Source organism: Temnothorax longispinosus, chromosome 4 (genome assembly GCF_030848805.1).
Source record: "Temnothorax longispinosus isolate EJ_2023e chromosome 4, Tlon_JGU_v1, whole genome shotgun sequence".
Taxonomy (NCBI): Eukaryota; Metazoa; Arthropoda; class Insecta; order Hymenoptera; family Formicidae; genus Temnothorax; species Temnothorax longispinosus.
The window spans coordinates 12377356-12400157 of NC_092361.1; the positions used below are offsets into that span (position 1 = coordinate 12377356).

Sequence of the window (22802 nt, forward strand, 5' to 3'; positions counted from 1 at the left end):
GTGTGTACTCCGATAAATTAATTTATCAAGTTATGCGCGTATATACGCGAAGCGAGTATGTATAATAATACGTCAATACGAGTTCGATTAAGTGAGAACACGGTTTTTCCTTCAGCTAGCGGATCCGAAAAGTCTCTCTTTAATCGACGACCTTTAACCGTGCTCGATATAGAATTGCCGCGTGGAACATTCGTATAATCACGCTTTTTTGCTAATAAGATGTTGTGCACGTTCACTCGGCCGGAAACAGGCTATTAATCGATCCAACGTTAAAGCCACGCTCGAGCTTAAAGGAGAAACGGCGGTCGCACGGTCGGTCGAGCCAGTGGCCACCGATGTAATCTCCTCTGTTAATTAATTACAGTGAACTAATTCCTAGGATCTACCGCAATGGAGATAAGGTGGTACTCTAATTTGTTCTTTCGTGATTTATGTCAAAATACTTAAAGGTCATCTGTTGCGCGGAGCTTTAATTCTTTTTAAGTTACGATATTTTACGTTGGAAAAATACCGCTCTAATTTATCTCACTTAACGATCGAAACACGAGAACTGTAAATTGCCGTAAAGAATTAGGAACGATATGATCGCTCACGTGAACGTTATATGCATTTCTATAATACCAATTTTTCTCTATGCATTATGATAATGCTAGTGAGATTTATAAAATGTCATATATGGAATTGTTTGGATATTAATAGAAAGTGCAGGTGCGCGATTTGTGCGCAATTATAATTGTGTAATATAATTTCCACGTTATTTATTGCACTCATAAAGTTTACTTTAACAAATGCAATAATTCAAGAACAATATCCGCGTCACGACACTCGTGAACACGTTAAGACCGTGCTCGATCCCCCAGTAGCAAAGATGACGTCTGGAGACGTCTTATTAACGTCTTGTACGTCTTATTGACGTCCAAGAATGTTATTAGGACGTCCTTTAAGACCACTTTGCTACTTGGGTCGTGACTATAATAGCGTAGATTATTTTTGTTGCCGCGCGGTTATCTTATCGACGTACATTTACATGTGTAGGAATTTCTCAAATCTCGATTAACGAATCTTTTCGCGCTTTTGCAGCACGTATACCATTTATCAACATTGAATGCTTTCCGCCACGCCACTCTCATGCAATTACGTCATATTTGCGTGACGGGATTAAGCCCGCTAATTTGCGGAGGGTATTATACTCCGCGAGTGTACAGTTCTCGCGTTATCCGTTCATTTATTGTCCATTTATTTCCTATACATTTTCATCGTTGATACCTGTAGTTTCAGTATTTCCAGCGTCGCGCGTCCTACGTGAGGGATACCACCCTCGCACGCACCTTCGCCGAGTGACGCGCCGCGCGTCGAAGGGATCGGCGGCGGCGCCGGCGGCACTCGACCGCAGTGATTTGACGCGCTGCCGCCGCCTCGCGATTGGTCGGGCCGCTCGGCCAATCGGCGGTGGCGCCGTCTACTAGACGCGCTCTACGCTCTACCCGGGCAGCCAGTGTACCGCCGGTCGCGTACCTCTTCGGATTGTTTCTGTTTCGGTTGCGGTTCGCGCTCGTGAAAGACCCCCTCCCCCCTCGACTCTCCGCGGGTGAACCGGCAGTGCCTCGCGGAATATCGAGATATCTGTTCATTCAATCTTTCTCTATCCTCTTTCTTTCTCCCCCCCCCTCTCTCTCTCATTCTCACTTCCTCTCTTTCTTTTTCGTATCGGATAATGATTGGTCCGCGCCGATGTTGAGGACCGGCGCGACGATACGAAGCGTGACGAGATCATGTTATGGAGATCGGCGAGTTGACGTCCTCCTCGTGTCTCGTCGCCGCGTTGTCTCCCCGCACGACGGTGGGAGGGTCGTCAACCGCGTCGCCGAGTGATCCACCTGCTCGAGTCGACCGCCGCCACCGTCGCCGCCGCCGCCGCTGATGCAGCCGCGTGCGAGCCGCTGCCTCTCGCTCCCGGGATCGCCACCGCTACCGCCGCCGCCGTCGCCGCCGCCACCGCCACCGCCACCGCTGCCGCCGTCGTCGACCGTCGACGCGATCCTCTCGCGCGAACCAAGCGGGAGATCCGCGATAGGATAGGCGCGCGTGTACTCCATCCACTCCTTTTTCCTGCCTGCGCTCCACATAAATCGCGTCCTACGACCAAGAAGTCACACCTGCAGCACCCTCTCGCCGCAGTCCGTTAATTATCGCCGATCGCAGCCCCGTACCCCGTATCGCCGCCTCCTTCGTTAACAGGTGACGAATCTCGAATATGCGATCTTTTTTTTTATTTATTAGCGTGGTTTATTGGCGACGCGGCGGACATTTCGTACGTTTCGATAGGAGCGGAGTCAATTTAGGCATGGGCGCCCATGAGGGAGAAGCAAGAAGAGGCATATGCCTCCCTGGATTTTAATTTTTTTAACTTTTTAATTGATTTTAGATAGCTTTTTGTAATAATCTGCATAAATATTTCTTTAGAAAATATTATATGAAAATACATTTGGCAGAGCTTTACGAATCGAAAAATCCCATATGCATAGGAACTCCTTTCTTTTTTTAGAATGAGCGAACTAATCGATAGTATTTTGTCTTCTGGGGTCGAATGCGTATCTTGAAAATTACAAAAAAAGTGAACAGATTTACTAGATTTCGACAAATAAAATCATAGATACTCTAATAAATTTCCTCACTTTTGTAAATTTCACCTCATTTCAAGATATATAATCGACCCCCTGGAAGTTAAGAAAATTTAAAATTTGCCTTTTTTCTGAATATAAATTTTTCATTATTTTATTTATATTAAACGAAGTATCTTATTTCTGAATTCTCAGTCCTTCTCACAACCTGAACAAAAATAGTACACCGAAAAATATTTACATTCTGCCCCCCCCCTCTTGAAAAAAGTTGTAAGGCATATGAGTTTAGGTAGTTTAAATCCGGTGTCAACTCTGTGAGAAGAGAATGGTAGTACATGAGAAAAGAATTCGGTAGTTAAACCGTACTTCAAGTGCTACAATCAACATCAAATGAGAAATTTCTCGGATAACATGCCCCTCCCTCTCCCCATTATGTTTCGTAGCGAATACTCACAGCAGCTTCGCGTTCATTAGCACGATATCTAAATTGCAATGTTTGGTTCTGAGGGTGAATAGAGGATACAGATTTCTTAAGGGAGGTCTTCTCTGTCTGCACGTGGCTCGCTATTGCATTTATGATAATATAAATTGATGCGCTCGACTTCGAAATGCAGATCTAAAAGAATGTTGAAAATCTAAGAGAGCCTCGGAAAAAATTCCTCTAATGGGAAAACTCGCGATTTAGGTACGGGCGATTAGTCAATCGTGCAATTATAAAAAATCATAAATTAAAGACTCGAACCAAGTTCAAAATATAATTTAAAAAATTAATAAAAAAAATTTACTCCGAAAATTAAACACAATATTGAAGTTTTATAGTCCATATACCTACCAAAAAATTTCGTATATAAACTTTTATAATCAATGATAAACCCGTTATTGGCTGGAAAATTGGCAACGTCAATTATTTGCGTTTCTCTCGTACACATTTCAGTCTCTCAATAAGGAATATTTCGTAATTTTTGAAATATCAATTTGCATAATTTCATTTTAAGTGAGCGATTGTTATTTAAATATAGAAATATATGAAACGGATCTGCGTTGATATAAATTTATTTGTTTATTGATAAATTATTAATAAAATGATAATATACATCTGCGAGAATTGGTTAATTAATTAGAAGAGAAAAATAAAATTACACGGATGATACAATGCGCGAAATAGTTGAAATAATAGCGCGACACAAGGAACAAAAGACTGTAAGTGCTTCTAAGTGCTAAAGACGTTGCTTTAGGTGTAACACTTTATACCTACTTTGACATTTTTTTACATTTTTCTGAAATGCTAATTTAGATAATTGTCCATTGTAATACTTCCTGCATCATTAAACATGGGCCCGACACGGTGAAGCTTTATTTATACACCTTACGGTATGCCTGTTGACCCCGTATCACGTTGTTATATATACGCGACAATTGCGATATAAATATTTTGACATTAATCTTTAACATTTTCCGCGAATCCAGCGTTTGTCAGCGCTGATAAAGGCAGTGCGTTGCAAGGAAAGTTGTCGCACCGCAAACTTCGAAGTGGTTTTGTTAGTGACATTTATTATCCTTTGCGCGAAGACTCTTACCGTTGGACTCCCTTTTACTCTTATTAATATCAAGTACTAACCGCATTGCTTCGCATTATTCGCAATTGCAAAGACGTGTTGCCCTGCACGCTATATACTTTTTGTATAGATAATGCCAGAAAGTATAAGATTAAATAAAAGTAAATTAAAGATATATATTTTATAAAACGATATATTAATTTCTCAGCACGCATGTCCAAAATCGGGATATAAAACATCTTAAAGACATCTTTAAGGCGTCTTATGATATAATGTTAAAATGTCTTATATCCCGATTTTGGACATGGTGCTGTCTGGGTTATAACTGAAAAAAACGTGTCGTGTCGAAGTAAACAATTGCTAAGTTCTAATCTAACTTAATAATTAAATGTTAAATTAAATAATTTAATAATTAAATATTGATTGGATTCCGGCATGAAAGTTTCCTTTTCCGCTGCTGGCCTCCTTTCATGCCCAGAAAAAATATAGGGAGCTGGGTGCCAAATCGGTATATGATTTGTTCATGTTTCATATCGATAGGGATTAAAGTTCAGATCAGTACGAATCGATTTGGTCCAGTCAATTAAGATCCTACGTCGCTGCGTTTTTGCGTTACAGCGCTTCAAATTTGTAAAAAAAGGGTACTAAATCATTTATTCATGTCTGCCTCTGGAGCTGATGGTCAAAATCATCCTGAAAACGAAGAAAATCCATGAGGCAGACATCCAGGGCTCTGTATTATCACGGGACGTAGTTGTAAAAATGTAAAAAAAAAGCTCTACTAAGTCATTTGTTCATGGTTCTAGTTACGTCCATTCGATTTATTATAACTCCCTGAATACGAAAAAAATTTGGCAGACATTTTGCTTACTGATTTTTAACTGTACAATTTTTTGAAATTCATGCATGGAATCAAGGGAAAGCGGGTAGGTATTACGGCTGATTATTGTTATTATTAATAGTTTTACTATTATTATTTTTTCAGTAATTTTTATTAACTCAACCTAACAGGTAATGAAAAAGTAAAAAAAAGCAAATAAATTTCGCAAAAAAAAGCAAAAATATTCAAATAGTCTGCCTTTGGAATATCAGAGGCCTGGATGTCTGCCTCATCGATTTTCTTCGTTTTTATAAGAAATCTAAACATCAGTCCAAGAGGCAGACATGAGCACATGATATAGCACACCTTTTTTTTACACTTTTGAAGCGCTGTCAATTGACAACGCAGAGGCAACATGCTGGCAGACCATTTTTCTGTGGTCCTTCACATTGTCTTTAATCGAACAATTCAGGTCTGCCAAGTGTGCACTTCATATACACTTTTTTAAATCATAAAAAAAGCTTAAAAAATTGATTACTACAAAAGTCAGAGCTCTGGATGTCTGCCTCTTCGATTTACTTCGTTTTCAGAAGGATTCTGAACATCAGCCTCAGAGGCAGACATGAACAAATCATATAGTACCCCCTTTTTTTTTACAAATTCGAAGCGCTGTCAATTAACAACGCAGCGCTACCATGGTGGCAGACACGGTCCTTAATGTTTCCTATGATACAATTATCGCTATTAATAATGTCTGCCACATGAACAAATCATATAGAAATTTTGGCACCCAGCTCCCTAACTAATAGGGAAGTCTGCATGATAGACTCCGCGTGCATTAGGGTTTCTATATACGCTCTTGCATCCCTCACGATGGTTTCTCGTGGTTTTTATCAATAAATTTCGAACGACCGCGCCCAGAATCGATCTCGAAGTTTTGGCACGGTAACCTTTCGCGAATTCTAAGCCATCGATTTTTATGCGAACGATATTCACTCGTCTTACCCGGCTATTTTTACGATCCTCGCGGAGTGACCCCGAAATCTAGATCTAAGACGCAGCTTCAGCTTACGTCCGTGTTCTTCCTAATAGTGATTAATAGCGTATATGCACGCAACTATCAAACGGGAACGGCTTTATCCTTAGAATCGTGAACTTTAAAGCACTCTCAAGCCGCATATATCAGACTTGCTCCGTCTCCCATCCTCGCTCAGTCCGTTTTTGTTTGTTTGCGCTATCTTTTTTTCATTTCGCGGGACTTATGCCAAATCCTGAAAAATCTGTAACGCTACACGGATATAAATACAAATGCCACCAGCGGAATTGCCGGAAAGCGACAATTAATTACGACAAACTCGCTCGGTCGCGGAGAAACCTCAGGATTCCACATATGCGAAACAACTTGATTTCACCGTTATCTTGAGATACAGGCACACCGTAATGTCCGTTCAGTTGCGAAGACGGAACTAATTACCCGATCGGAGGGAACATTGATATAATCGATAAGCGCGCCGTGTGTAATTAGAACGTTAAAAATAATCGCGCTTTGCATTACACCCCGTTCGTTACCAATGCGCGAACGCATTTCGCACGCGTTTCGCGCGGTTTGTTCGCCACCAAGTCGCGAGAGTATCACGTGGAAAATATTTTGCAGTTCGCCGCTCGAAAGAGAGTTTCGCGCTTTCTTCTCCTTTTCCTCCGGTAGACGCGAGATCTCGAGGGGAAAAAGTCGAGCGAGACGCGCGGCAGAGAGGATCGATAGAGGAAACGCACGATGAAACGCACGATGACGGGGAACGTGCCGATGATAGTGTGACCTCGCGGATCACCGGATATAAAAAGAATAGAAAGAAGCTGGAAACTGGGGGTAGGAGGCAGCCCTGTCGTGGACTTTCGACAATTTAGGCGGCGGCAGGATCAAAGGTCATGGCAACGCCGCCGGACTCGCCGGGACCGGAAGAGGCGTTCTTTGAATTCGAGAGCACGAGGGCGAGGCAACAGACCACCAGGCCGGTGCCTATAGAGGAGCTTCTGCGACAGACCAAGTTCTCCCGCCAGGAGATCCGAGTCATGTATCGAGGCTTCAAGCAGGTACGTCCCCTCTTGACCTATCAGGGCACCATCGATGGCATCGATTATCTCGGGGATCACTCGAACTTTGGCGAGCGCGAAATTATGCAAGAGGCAAAAAAGCATTTTTACACCATCGCATTTATCACAATTTTTATTTGCGCGTTTATTGTAATATGCAAATGAGCCTTATCGCACTTGGCTGCATAGCGCCATCATTTATTTTCATCATCTTGCAGCTCGCCGAGATGAGATTTCTCTCTTGTACACGAAGATTTCCTTCAATTTATGTGAGATTATTTCATTGGCACTTGCATAATTTTGCATTTCTAATCTACGATTAAAGATTTGACCTAAAAAACCTGACCCGTGAGTCCTTAAAGCAAAAATCTCAAAGGGAGAAGAGCTTCTCATCGATAATGTATCTATTTAAGACATATTCCAAAAGTTCTTAATTCTCATACTTTATTCCTTTTATTAAATACCTTTGAACATTTAACATAACAGAATTTGTCGAATCTCACATCGAGAAATGATTAAACACAATCATGTGTGAACTCTAGTATCTATTACCTAAATTTATTGTTAATTCGAACTATGCCGAAGTCGAGAATTCCGAACATCGTTTTGTTCGTTGTTGCAAGATTACAGCAACGCGCGGTAGCCGATATAGCATAGTTCGTACTAGTATTTTTAACCTCTTCTTTATTAAAGATAGTCTCGCAAAGTATTGATTATTCACGGGCATCCCACAGAAATTGTTAACGCGGTTACGTAAATGAATTGATTATAGCGCCATTGGGCTCAATCATCAGTAAAAAGCACTTCTTTTCAATCGATTTGTTGCGTCAGCATTGAGCATTTGGCTCATATATTTTTAACTGTTCGTGATAAGTGAATTTTACATCGAGCTGGTAACGTACATAACACAAGCATTTTATTGCTTATATATAAACAAATTTGTTGACATTTCCGAGACATGCCCGAAAATCAGTTAACGTGGAATTACGCGATGAAATTATAGGAATAATCAAACTCGATTCCTACATTCCGTAACAATTATGCCGATTTGTATTCATACAAACATGTTTTCATACAATCCATGTGGCAATGTGTGAAGGTAAGACAATACAGCGACGAAGTATAAATTGTGTTAACAACGCGGAAATAATCGTATACGAGATATAAGACGTTTATATTGATCTAGACTTTCGGCTGCGTCCGGTTGTAAGAAAAAATGTAAGCAGTAGGAATTACTTGCGTGGAAAAATGATAGAAACTTGGCACTAGACGGATACGTTCGTATAGCCAAGAACGGGTTTGGTTGATATCCTATATCTCTCTCCAATCACAGTTTTATGGCTAAATTTTATATCGCTTCGTCGTATCTTCTCTGTTGTATCTACTTCGATAGATACAATGGTACGATAGAAGTTCCCAATGGATTGCAGTGATTGCATCTTTTATAACACAGAATCACTAACGTGCTATTGAATGAATGATAATACTCATCATATTAAGTTCCTGACGATTTCTACAATTTATTCGTGCGCAAAAAACACCAAATAACTGTTTCTTCTTTAAATCAAAGCTTAAAAAACATACATTCTCTCTCTTTCTCTCAGTTTGATTAAGAAATAAATCGCAGGATATTATATATTTATATGGATATTATTTATATACCGCGCGATTACGTGTATACTTCTTAATATTCTCAAAAGACTGCGCTAAAATAAAATACTTACTGAAGTTATCGAAAAGACAAACAGCAAAATATCCGCGGTGATCGTTTCGGGATGTAATTATGCACACGACTCCTATCATCCATGTATGGGCATAACTTACCCTGCATGATGGTGCTATTCATTCATACTGAAGTGATCCGTCGCCGATATCGGATCTACTGCTCGTCATACGCTCGGGCTTTGCGGTGCATAATTTTTCACTGATGCACGGTTCGATGAAGCTCAAAGCCGTGCACGCTTCGGAGTCCTGTGCGGTCCGTTACTTTCACGACTCTCGTGAAATATTCACCAGCGAGTTGCGGCGATGGTCAGTGGTGGTGGTCAGTCCACCTGAAGCCTAGCCGATGTGCGGTCTCTCCAAGGCTCACCAACGTAAATATCCCCCCTCCCCTCCGCGGTTGTTTTGTACGATGTACAAAACCAAGTTCCTGGAAAAGATGTGTATCGCCGGCGAAACTATGTCCAAATCTTGACCAACCTATGATTATATAGCTAGTGCCCCAACGGGAATTGTTCGCGAGTGCGAACTCGTATGTAGGACATGCTACGTTTATCGCGCTTCCCACGAATCTCGAGCAATTTCACACACACACACACACACACACACAAATCTTTTCTTTTACAATATAAATATATTTTATATTGTATAAAAAATATTTTTATATTGTATTGCCAAACGACAGAGTACGGAATCTTTATTTGTGTTCTTCTGAATTTTATCATTGATCCTCATCATGGTTTTTTTTTTTACATAATTCAAATGCGATCCAAGTATCCTACCAAACAAGTTTTCGAACTAGCTCTGATCGTGCAAAAAAGTGGAGATATTTTATACAATTTAAGAGGTATATATTACAGTTACATGTATAAATCCAAATCGCTTTGTATTTACAATTTGGGGTTCGTGTGTCGTTATTGTCGTGGTATGATATGAGGGTGGATAAGATCCTTGATAACCGCCAACGATAGAAAACGATAAAAAATTTCTTATCGTTTTTAATATGGTTAGTGAATTGTTTATTTACGATACTCTATCAGAAATTCACGTTACAATATACTTGGGATCCTATTGTAAAAGTCTTATCAGCTGCACATTAGTTTCTATCGTTTTTAATGCGGTTAGTGAATCGTTTATTTACGATACTCCATCAGAAACTTACGTTACAAAATACTTGGGATCCTATCGTAAATGTCTTATCAACTGCACATCAGTTTCTATCGTTTTTAATATGATTAATGAATGGTTTGAATCGGTCAAAAAATGGTTTAGTCAATCCATTTCAATCGTTACAAACCGTGAATTAAGGAACTAGATTCATATCGATTCATTTCTTTCAATCGGTTTTTATCGTTTTGAAGAACGCCGGAAACGGGGCAACTAGCATAGCGCCAGGAATCGAAGGCCGCTGGGCTCGGTGTTCGGTGTCCGGGGCGGCTACCGCTAGGAGGTCCTTATAGGAAGAGGTCCCTCCAGTTACGATACTGGATTTCTCTGCTTTTCACCTTGCAGGGATTCTGCTTATATATTATGACTGGATGTATTTTAAATACGAGAAGCGCTTTCCATTATGCGCGGCCTAGCGGCATTGTCGCGAACTAATCGCCGATTTGGTTGATGCGGATTTAATTTATATCATTGATATACGATAGAAAACGAACCGATTTGCTACCTGCCGTGTTATGATTTTTACGAGAGCAAACGTGTTTTCGGAAGGTGAAAGTGAAATTTTCTGCGCGTGGAAATTTTATAATATCTGCAATAATATTTGTTCTCCAAATCTCGAGGTACGTGATTATAAAGAGTAATGCATGCTGAACACGAATCCAGTGTAGTTTTTTCATTTTCGTTGATGTCTAATATTTCGTGGGCGATCAAACCTGAAACTTGTGTTTGGGACTAATCCGTCTGTAAGCACCCGGGACTAATCCGTCTGTCTCGTCACTGTGGCGCGCCGGGCGCACGACTTCAGCTCACGGCGATTTCAGGTTAGGTTTCCCTCGAGCGTGATTTTGTCTTCCCTTGCACGTGCGTCAGTTTGTATAGGAGGGAAATGGTAGGCACGTATCGTCGCAAAATGGGTGTTTTGGCCGACCGAAAAGATGGCGGACCGTTGTTTTCGAGATCGCTCGCGCTCACGGCACGTCGGCGAGGTACGGCGAGGCACAGCTCTGAGATTCCGCGATTTCCGCGCGAGAGTTGACATGCCGCGCGCGTGGTAGATCGTCCCGGCCGCGGTAGATCGTCGTTGTTGGTCGTTATGTCAGTGTCAGTGTAGTGGTGGTGGTGTCGGTGGTGGTGGTGGTGGTCGTCGTCGTCGTCGTCGTCGTCGTCGTCGTCGTCGTCGTCGTCGTCGTCGTCGTCGTCGTGCGCTCGTCAGGATCTGTATTCACGTGCCTTAATTGTTTTATGGAATAGGTAAAACAATTATTCTTTAATAATGTTTCGCATAACAGTTTCAAATAAATTTTTATATTTTTTTCTTCAAAAACAATTATTAAAATGTATCCTATCATTTTTCAGGATTAGATATACGTATATGTATTGAAAATGTAGTGTGACGGTTTAGCCCCGGTTTTTTTGAGATTTTAATTTTTGCACCGTTGTCGTTTTTGCTCTATAGGGTAAACTCGGGTATGATGGCCATACGGAAAAGATGGCCCATGGCTGTAATTTCTCCAATAATGGCTAAACAGTGCATTTTTGTAGTCATTCTCAAAGATAATCAATATTTACAGTAGTTTATGTGCGTACACTATTCGAAATAACAATATTGTGAATATTATATCATATTTTTACTTTCGACTGCCTGCAAAGTTTTTCATGTGTCCGCTAAAAGCTGCTATAACATTAAATAAATTATAGTTAAGCTGCCGTAATCAACGTTACACACATAATTAAGCTATGTAAATTGTAATTTGACCTATAATTTGTATTTCTATTTTTCACTATTTATTTAAAAATACTATGGTTATCTTTTCTGCTATGGCCATCTTTTCCTTAAAAGTCAGATAAGATGGCCAATGCATACGTTGTAATACTTTGATAATATAAAATTTATGTTAAGTGTTTTCTTCTTAATTTTGATAGTTTTACGTACTTTAAGCTTCAGTGAAGGAATATACCAAACACTGTTAAAATATAACAAAAATAAATGTATGTTTATTGCATTTTAAAAAATTATGGCCATCTTACCCGAGTTTACCCTACCGGTTAAACAAAGCGACGTAGACAAAAATTTCCTATATAAATTTTGTAGCTAAAGGTTCACTCTTTACAGTGGTATACAATATTTAACTTAAATTATTTATTTTGTTATTAAAAATCGGCACCGAAAAAATTCAGACGGTCTAGCCCCGGTCTCCCCTATACGATTGATTCAGACGGGCAATAATTGTACATATAGAAAACGATTCATAACTATAAAATTTGTATAGTTATTTCCTTATTCGGATCTAAAACGATAGAAACCGATTTGATTCGATTAATGTTTTATCTGTCTTCTAAATATGCAACGATAGAACCGATAAGATACGATTAAAAACGATACAGATATAACCGTTTTTAATCGTTTTCTATCGGAGATAGTTACCAGGGATATGTCGCCAAAAATATCATTCGCGACTCTCTATCGACTCTGAGTCGGATGGTGATTCCACGAGTATGTGCCCAAATCGACTCTTGGTTGGAGCAATCAGAGCAATTAGAGTCCCGTATCCTAAGAGAAGCGCGATCGGCTTAGTTCATTGTCAGTATTGCAATGAATTCTGGAGATTATTAAAAATGGCGTCGTTTGCAGACGGACTATGAATACCGCTCTTAGACGAGGTAATGGAAAATCATTCTTGAAGGAATTGTGTTAGTTCTTTAGAGGGAATAGGTACTTATGTATTTATAATAGAAAAATAACATAATCATATATGTACATAAATACTGTAAATAAAAATTAATTTATAATTTTTTAGAAATAATGTAATATATGAGAAAATAAAAAAAGGCAATAGATGTACTGAAAAAATATATTCAATAGAAATCATTACGAAATAAACAGGAAATGAAAGAGCACACACACGGGTGAGTGCTTAGTAAGAGACTATGATAAAGATATATTTACTTGTATAAAATAAAACGAATAACACTAGAAAAATATTAAAAAGATAATATTCTTATGTGCCAGAACATAAATATGTCGTTATATACAAATGAAATGTTCTTACACATAACACAGCTGTTCGTATAGAATGTAAACAATGTTGCCCATTGGTATTATGGCTGCCGGAGTCACGTGATTTATGATAACCACCAACAAAAAATATCGATTTCTAATCTTCCATTATTAGAAAACGCGATAAAGATATCATTATATACATATAATATCTTTGATACAATATATCATATTGTTTATGCTGACGTGCCCCGCGCCTTGCCGTCATCTGTACGGATTGATGAGTGCGCCACATGTAAAATTCTGTCCTGCGCGAAATTACGTATTCCCCTTGATGACATGCCCTCGTTTGCCGAGATTTATTCGACGGTTGTTACGGTTTTGGAAATGGAGAGAGCGCCATGCCACTCACGGCTTGATAGTCGCGCGTACCCAAGTACACTATCGTCGTCCTTTTCCGAGAGCGTGGGAGAATAGGGTCTCTCGGCAGCTATTTGAATTTATTGCGACCGCGGGAATACCGTCTCGCTTTTCACAAAAGTGCCTGGATATGTTTCTTGGACATTTTCGCTCGCGGGAAATCATCACAAGGAGGTTGTGATTGCACATACGTGCGCATTCGTGGAAGATAGCTTTTACGAAAAAATGCATTTCAATCGAACGCAATTAAAAATAATCGCGTATGCGGTACTCGACTCGGAAATTGGCGTGTGATTTGTATTAACGCGAGGTAGGAAGAAAATATACGACGAGAATCGCGGTGAACGGAAGGATAACGAGCATGGAAGAAGTATCCTCGTTACACCTCTTCCATATTTCCGGTGCAAATATCCTTTTTTATATTCCATATTATTTATACGAAATATATATTCAATGCGACGCGTTCTCGTATGGTCGTGGAAACTAATTTTTTTTAACAGACGAGAACGTAGCATACATCTCTTATCTTTTAGATAAAATAAATTTGTAGAACGCGCGCGCTTTGAATATTTATCAAAATGGACTAGGAGGGACTAGGTGGATTTATATCTCGGCACAAGAGCACTGCACATTTATATCGCTCTCGGCTCACAGACTATATTTATTCCACTTCGTGAGTTCAGTTTGTGCTCGTATCTTACGACTATATAAAGTAATGTTTCTACTCGCAAACTGCATCCTGCAAGCGCTATATTTTCGTCGGATACGCTCTGCGCACCTGCAATATTTCGAATTTCGAAACCAAATATATGTACCTTTGAACGCACCACGACATTCGTATATTCCGTCGTATAGTAAAGCGCCAATTTTATCGGTTGCCGAGAATTTTCGCTTGCATCAACAAAATTAGTTCTTGATTTTCGAGATTTTTACGCTGAACGGTTGCCGAACACCAAGAGATCTCAGTGTGCATATGCAACGTTGCATGTATAACACTGCACGACGTTATATACACTGCCTTGCACGCTCAATCATGCCTAGCACCTCTGCCCTTAATATTAAAAGCGAAGATTAAGCAAACACGCAAGCACATATTAAGTAGGCAGCCCGCGCTGCAGAATTTAAAGGCTACTCACTCCCGGCAGGGTGGTTCAATTTACCTAGCGGGACGTGGACGAACTGTCCGGGGCGCTAACTTATTCAGTAGCCGCTTACACAATGGCTCGCGTATCGTCGTAACACGAAGGTGCATAGGATGGCATAAACGCGAACTAAGCTGTCCCTCGGCGCTTTTTCACGGCCACCCATATTTCTTCGCGATCACGCTTTTAACGATGTCGTATAGCATGCGAGGATAGCACCAACTGAATTCCCTGTGAAACGAGAATGCGTGCATTTCTCACCCGCGGAGACACAAGGACGAAGGGCAACCGCACGCTTCGCCTCTATTATCCGATGCATTCATCGTTTGATTCTTCTCGAGGATAAGAGGGGTGGAAAAAGAGAGCGAGGACAAAACGCGTTCTCGAAACAATGTGCCTCTCGTAATTATTGTCAGGTCACAATATATATATATATATATATATATATATATATATATAGCGATATATATATATATATATATATATATATAGCGATATATATATATATGGGGCAAAATTTGTCAACCGGGCCACCGGCCTGCCCATAATTGTTTTTATCGCAGAAAAACTACCTTGCACCTAGAGGTAGCTATGAGTAAGAGCTATCGAAAGCCGTGTGCAACTTTGCAGAATTCAATGTGGCGGTACCAAAATGGCGACCAAAACATCTGAAATCCATGAATGGCTTCAATGAAATTATTAGAAAACGAAGAAAATCGTGATTAAAACAGCTCTAAAATGACCTGTGTTAGAGTTAATAGTAGGTTGACCACGAATCAGTAGCTGGGTGATCGAAATTTGGGATGGTAATCCAATATGGTGGACAAGAAACTGCATTTACGCACCGCAAACTACTGACAATTGACCGGATCTACTTGAAAATGGTTGTGCGGGTGGTTCACTGTATATGACAAATCCGATCCCAAAGAAGCAAAATCCAAAATGGCGATGATTGAAATCCAGGATGGTGATCCAATATGACGGCCGATCCACTCTGTATTGTAAATCACTGGAAATTCAGCAGATTCACTCAAAATTCGAATTATGAAACTGGATTCATAAAAATGGATTTGACACCTAGAGAAAAACCCTTTTTACAACACCTCCACGGAAAATTTGACTTTCCATGCCTGTAGAGAGGGGCAAAAGTGGTCAATTTCTTCTTACCTTTGTACATCCTTGTCTCTTTCACTCAATTCCTTACTTAGATCTCTCCCTTCTCTTCTCAATGCTTCCACAGCCATTAAACTCCACCCATTCCTATTGTAATACTTTTCCCTATCTCTTCCATATATATCATTCCAACCATTTCTTTCCTTGTCTACACAGCATCTTTTAATCCACCTATCATCTCCTACTCTCTTAATCTTATTCTCATACTTCACAGCTCTAATGCCCCAACCTATTCTCAATTTTCTTAACCCCAATTCTTTAGACATCATATATCTTGAAGTCGCACATCCTTAATAAAGTTATAAACAAATAAAGTTTGGCAAACGGTCAGTTACAGTAGCTAAGCCTAGAATACAGTTAAAACTATTCATAACAGTATTATTAAATGGATTGTCGTGTTCACCTTACATACATTGTGATTTTTCATTTGCATATTCTTAATAATTGTCGTTTTCACCTTACATACATTGTGATTTTTCCGAGGATTTTTCATTTGCATATTCTTAATAATAAAATTATAAACAAATGCGAGCGGTTAAACAAATGAAGTTTAGCGAGCGGTTAATTGACCCCTCGCCAAACATTTTATTTGTTTATAACTTTATTATTAAGGATGTACAAAAATCGAATTGTATGTAAAGGTGCAAACGAAAATTTATCGATTTGTAAGATTATTTTGATTCAATTTTCTCGTAGTTAAAGGGCTAATATGAAATGTCCCCTCCCCCTCCCTAAAATTTTTTTGTTAATACCGTTTGAACTAGAAGTGTCCAAACAAAAATTTGCATGGAATGTGCGTTTACATGTGCAAACGATAAGCAATCGAATGAGCTATAGGAAGTTAATTTTTTTTAAATGTTGGGGGACTAACTTCACGCGGGTTCTCAAGGGACTATAGCTAGCTAGTGAGCTAATCGTGCAGGTGGCATCAAACGGTTAATATGATCCAATTACGGAGCTCATTTCTCTCGTAAGCAACCGCAAGCGTCATGGCACTTGCGTATAAGGATAGATCGTTAAGGTATGCACGAGACGTGTTGAATTATCACGTGCCCACAAAGGTGCAAACGCGTATTACATAGCTTTGGGGATTGGAACTAATCCCTTGTCAGTCCATCCAAATTTTCGCTTAACCGGCGGGAGCGCATTATCAAATCGAACTGCATCTAACCTTCGAGATATCTATGTCAATTCTCGGTCGCGTGATTACTCTGGTAATGTGACAAATGAGAAATAACAAAGTAATAACGATTTATTTTCGGCATCTACGAACAGAGAGTGTATTGTCTGACGTTAACACAGTATAAGTAAGAACAGTAGGTTCACTCCCTTAAAAAGTTGGTAAATGAATATGGCGACTTTGGCAATCAATAACATGGCAGCTATCATCTGACAGTTCATTTGGGTTAGATACATCGGCGTTAATTGAATTGTATTTGTATTTATTAAAAAAAAATTTTTCAAATAAAATCATAATGAGTTATAAAGGTGGTTATCGGTGTGCATTCAAAGATTGTGGTAGTGTTAGCATTGGAAAAATAGGATCAAAAGAAACTTTGTTCCGATTTCCGGGAGAAAAAAAAAACAATTTTACAACACAAGTAAAAATTTATTAATTCTTATAATATTAAGCTTTTAAATTAATTATTGTTAATATTAGTTATGTATTATTGTTAATACTAATTATATTATACAATGCATTTTAAAAAATTTATATTTTACTTTCAATGTAAATAAATTGTGTATTTTTTATTTACAATGTAAAAAATGTGTATTATTTACTTAAAATATGAATAAAATGTGTCGGGACATTTTTGCTTCAAATATTTAATTAATATAATATTTCTTATATTTTTTTCATTTCTTATATAATTATCACAAGCGGTTTCTATTATTCAAATAAAGCGCGCATGCATTTTTTACTTATGTACGTGTGTTGTGACATTTTTGCTTTGAATATTTAATTAATATATTTCTTATATTTTTTTTCATTTCTTATATAATTATCAAGCGGTTTCTAGTAAGCGGTTCAAATAAAACACGATCAGGCAATCAACATCATGGCGGACGTTTGCCACGAAGAACAATGGATCCGACACGGAGTGTATAAGTAAGAACCTACTGTTCTTACTTATACTGTGATGTTAATGACTTGTGCGAAACGTTTATTTCATTTTTATGGAATCGCGTTTTAATAAAAGACATGATCGACGAACTTGGAAATAATTTTTTTTGTTTGAATAAAAATTGTTATTTTCTTTTGAATATTTAATATTATTTTTTATTTGGTGTACCAAACTTGTCACAATATTATTATGTAACTGATTCTTTTAAAGAAGAAATTTAGAAGAAATTGGATGATTCATTTACAACAGTGATTCGTGCCGCTTTATTAATCATGGTCGTTAATCGCGCGAATTAGTATCTATTGCATGGGGATAACTCGTAAATTATGGACTACGGCGTGTTTGCGGATAATGGATTCTGCGGATAGTGGATCGATGCCGAGCGTGCATACGTGGAAATTCATGTTCCCGACGATGAAGACGAGAATGTCAGAGATGTGCGTGTATAGCAACACAACGTTTCGCAACTGTTTTATGCTAATGCGACTCGTATTTGCCCCGTATCTTGAAAATCGGTCGCTCCATATTAACGTCCAGCGGAAATTACGGCGGCTTAACGAAGTTATGTGCGATCCTATCCTCTCATTCCGCTCCATTAAATGGATCGCGTGTGACATCTTCTGCATTGCCGCGCCCGATTTTAGGGAGGTACGATCGACGCGTATGCGGATTTATGGGATATTTGAGAACATAAAGAGTTCACACCATCATTCAAGTTTTAATAATAAATAAATTCGTGCGGAATCGCGATTCGCGTTTGAAAAATATGGTCGAGTGCTTATGCAAAGATAATTGCGAGGTCTTTTAATTACGAAGGTACTTAACAAACAAAGGGACTTTTCTGAATTAAGTTTGAAGAAGTAAGCAAATTTTTTTACCTTTCGGTTAATTTTGGGCGGATTTTACGTCAACAAAAATGTAATTTGCTGTATAAAATGTTTAATCTCGAAAACATTTAATCCCGGAATTAAAAGTTTGCGGCAAGAATTTTTGCCACCAAGCTTTAGTTAAAAAGAAATTAAAAGTTTGCGACACGAATTCTCTTCTCCGATCAAATTCCATTTGAACAGAAATCGATAGCAGATTCGTCGAATTATGACAGTCGTCGGATGACAGTTTTGATAAGTTAATTTCAGATGGATATCTTTTTTTCCACACGTGTGGGTCGATTCGCCGCGTTGCCGAGATGTACATGAGAAATTAGGGCCTCTATTCATTCGACGAGCAGTAATTTTCCCGGCAGATCGCCGTAGCTCACACTCAATTATCTGCATCCGTGCAAACCCTATTTCTCCGCTAATCTGTTTTCCCTCCAGCCTGTTTCAGCCTGGATAGTCAAACAGGCGTGTAATAGTTAGCGGCGCCCATTCTCGAGCGAAGAAGCGAGAAACGTTCGTCATTTTCGATCCACTGATGGACATGACGTTAAACACTTATCGTTCGTTTATACGTCAGCCCCGTGTAACGAGGCAATCTCCTTTGGACAGTACGAATGTTTAACTTGCTGACAATCGTTGGATCTTAATTAACTATCAATATTGATTTATGCGGCAATATACGGAACAATATATGGGATAGTTTTGATATAAACGCCTATATACTTCAAGTACTCAGCTTGGACGAGACCATTGTTTGATAACTAAATGTCAGATGCGCTGTTTGAATAAAATAGTAGTCTTCCGCAGATCACTGTTTTACCACCTTGAAAACCTTCTCTTCTTTATAAACTTATCTTTCCAAATCCAATTTAAGAAAACAAAAGAGGGAAACTTAGAAAATTAAATTAGATTTATATGCGGACAGTCGTGTACGTGACGTAGTTCATAGTTATTGTGTGTGATTCTACAGAGACAGATCTAAAATTTTGTCATGCAAAAATAATTATACAAACTTCATGTCGTATCTCATATGTTTGTTTCTACGACACTGTAATTATCTGGCTTCCTCTGCGAGAAAACGCTTCTAAATAATCTGCTGGATTTAACACGCACTGTGGGGCGTTGAAAAAAAAATGGGGTAACGTGCAGGCAGGTGCGCGGCCTTGGACGGTATTCCCTCGTTATCGTCGTCGGCGATTAAGTTACAATACGATGGAAATTAGCGTGTTACACGCAGGCCAGGCGTTAGGTTGGGCGAAACCCTCGAAATGCGTGATGCTAGAACGTTTAGCGGTGGCATTATTCTCTCGTGAGCGTGCATCACCTTTCGGGTACCTATATACCGCAATCTAAACAGGTGGTCGCTCTTTTCCGGGCCAGGCCGCTTTATTACTCCCGAGATTTCTCTCTCTCGAGCCTGGATTTATTAAACTAAAGTAAGGAGAGAGAGAGAGAGAGAGAGAGAGAGAGAGAGAGAGAGAGAGAGAGAGAGAGAGAGAGAGAGAGAGAGAGGGAGAGAGAGAGAGAGAGAGAGAGAGAGAGAGAGAGAAGAGAGAGAAGAGAGAGAGAAAAAGGGAGAGAGAGAGAGAGATAGCCCTGCGAGAGTGGAATTTTGCGTCATGAACCGTTATATTGCGATATCGACCAACCAATTCTTTCGGGCAATTTAAGATATATAAGGCCCGCGTTATTGCGGTAACATACTTATATACCGAAGGTCGGGAAACGTAAAATTTATCGGATCACGAGAAATGCTGAAATGCAGAAAGAAAGAAAAGTGGATTTGGAATCTGCGCGAAGCTATTACATCTGCGTTTTATTTGCTTGTCACTGGCACAAATTTTGTCATCAAAATGTCTTCAATTTTACGAATAATATATCCTTCTCCCTGTATATCAGCGACATATATATCGCAGGCTGGATCCATCTCCATTTTGCAAATTGAATTTATCCTGAATAGAGCGTATATTCTTCTACTATTTTTGTTAGACGCATTGGTTTACTGAAATGATTATTTTATTATTTCCTTCCCTGCTGTATTGTTGTGTTTAGAAAAAAATTCGCGATATAAGAAATTAAATCAGAACTGTATTGCCCGTAATATATTTACCTGTTCGAAAAAAATGAATAGCGCGTATCCAGGTTAAATAAATATCGTAGGAAATAAAATAAAAATAAACTCAATCTAAAAATATCTACGCTGCGAACATAATACTAAATGAAGTGTTAATAATATTTGCGAGCGAAATCGACTGGAATTGCTGATAACCAATTCAAGGAGCATAAAAGAAGTTTTAGATGTTTACGCACCCCATACCCATTATAGTACTGTCATTTTAAAACAGCTAGCTGATGAAAAGTGGCTCTAACAAGAACTGCAGCATGAAAATGACGCTCCAGATAAGAATCTGTCTTTAGAACTCACTAGCCTTTCTCTCTCTCTCTCTCTTTTCCCCTAGTTCTTTTAGTTTCTATGCGCTTCACAAAGCGCTTCTTCATCCCGTATAAACTTTTCATCCTTTCTCTTCCTTTTAGGATCCCTTTATTCCTGAAAGCGGAGATTTTTACGTTCTACATGACCTAACGTGAAAGTTCGGATATATTTATTTTCGTTGGGCATATGATTAGAAAATCCATCGCAGTAGACAATGGTTTGCGACATATACAAAATTTTTTAATACAATTATTACATATTAATAAAATTACACTTTTTATTTAAATTCTTAAAATGTTTTATCATATTAATATAACAATTATTATAAATTATTATATTAATACTTTTTAGTAAAATTTTTAAAATATACGTAACACGAGATAATTATATCTAATAAAATTAATTTATATTCAACGTCCGCATAATAGAGCGTCGATTAAACTTCCGCGACTAACAACCGTTCCTCTAAGTATATTGCTTGATAATAGTATATTTTTTTCACGAATTAAGACTGATAAGCGTGGGCTACGAACATTATTTATGTCGCTTTACTCTTCTGTAACTTTAGCGAGGTGTTAATTAAACTATTATCTTGATACAATGTGTGTATAATATTCGCGGACATATTCACGAGAAGGAAATGTATATGTAGCCAGACTAGCCAGAGCCGCGGTGGAGAGTTTGCCTTCTAAATATTCCTATTGATATAAAATTAGCGCCGCGGCACGACTTATCTCCGTTTAATTAGCGGTTTTATAATGGAGGGAACGTCACTTCGCTTTTTTGCACGTATAACACAGACTCGCTACCTCCATTCTCAAAGATGAAATGTCCTCTTTTTGCGCCCCGCCATCGCCATTATACTGTCTCTTTAGCTATTCCTCGCCGTTTCTAGTTCGCAACTCCCCGATCCGGCGCTGACAACTGTATTTTTGGCAAATAAAAATCTTCGTGCGCACAATTGTTATAGTCGGAGAGCTGACGACACTTTTGGCCAAGTGTTTCATATTTTACAAAATTACTTGGTCAAAAATGTGGTCAGCTCTTAGGCTATTATATATACCTATGTGCGCGCTAACCGAATGCACACCGCATTAATTCCACTCACACCTCCGGAATTTTTTCCTCACGCGAGCTTTCGCGTAAAACGACGAGAACGAATTATGCTCTTCTCGAACAAGGCAAATCGCATGATTGATGATTCGTTATATTAACTACTACGATCAAACGGATATTTGCGTGTTCAAAGCATTTGTTGCTAATCGCCACTACTCCCCCCCAAAAAGAAGCGTAATATCTTGATAATTGTTAAACACATCGTGCAATTAAATTACATTATTTATTATGCAGAATGAATCGGAACTGATTAATATACAGAGAAAAAGAATATTATTGATTTAAAAATATCTTTAGTTTCAACGTGGAAATCTTGAAATGAGATTATATTGCGTTAAACTTGCTTGAATGAAGTCATTATATATAGTGCAACCAAGAAAAAATGTTGAAATAAAAAGTTGAAATTTTTATAAGACGATTATAGTGATCTTACTTATATATGAAACAATCTATATCTTCTTATAAGAATTTCAACTTTTTATTTCAACATTTTTTCTTGGTTGCGCTATACGTAATAACTTCATTCAAGATAATTTTC

At 38.7% G+C, this 22802-nt stretch overlaps 1 protein-coding gene across 2 annotated transcripts in view; it reads left to right on the forward strand.

Annotated features, from left to right (window-relative positions):
* Positions 1–1505: 1505 nt before the first annotated feature.
* The window catches only part of LOC139811255 (A-type potassium channel modulatory protein KCNIP1), a 106837-nt gene continuing 85540 nt past the window's right edge, over positions 1506–22802 (forward strand). Inside the window, exons 1-2 of one of the 2 annotated variants that reach the window (XM_071775423.1) lie at positions 1506–2238; positions 6652–7088. In XM_071775423.1, the coding sequence (XP_071631524.1) occupies positions 6924–7088 (165 nt within the window). In that variant the 5' untranslated portion in view covers positions 1506–2238; positions 6652–6923. Of the gene's footprint in view, positions 7089–22802 lie in introns of both variants that reach the window. The other variant, XM_071775422.1, reaches the window with a different exon arrangement.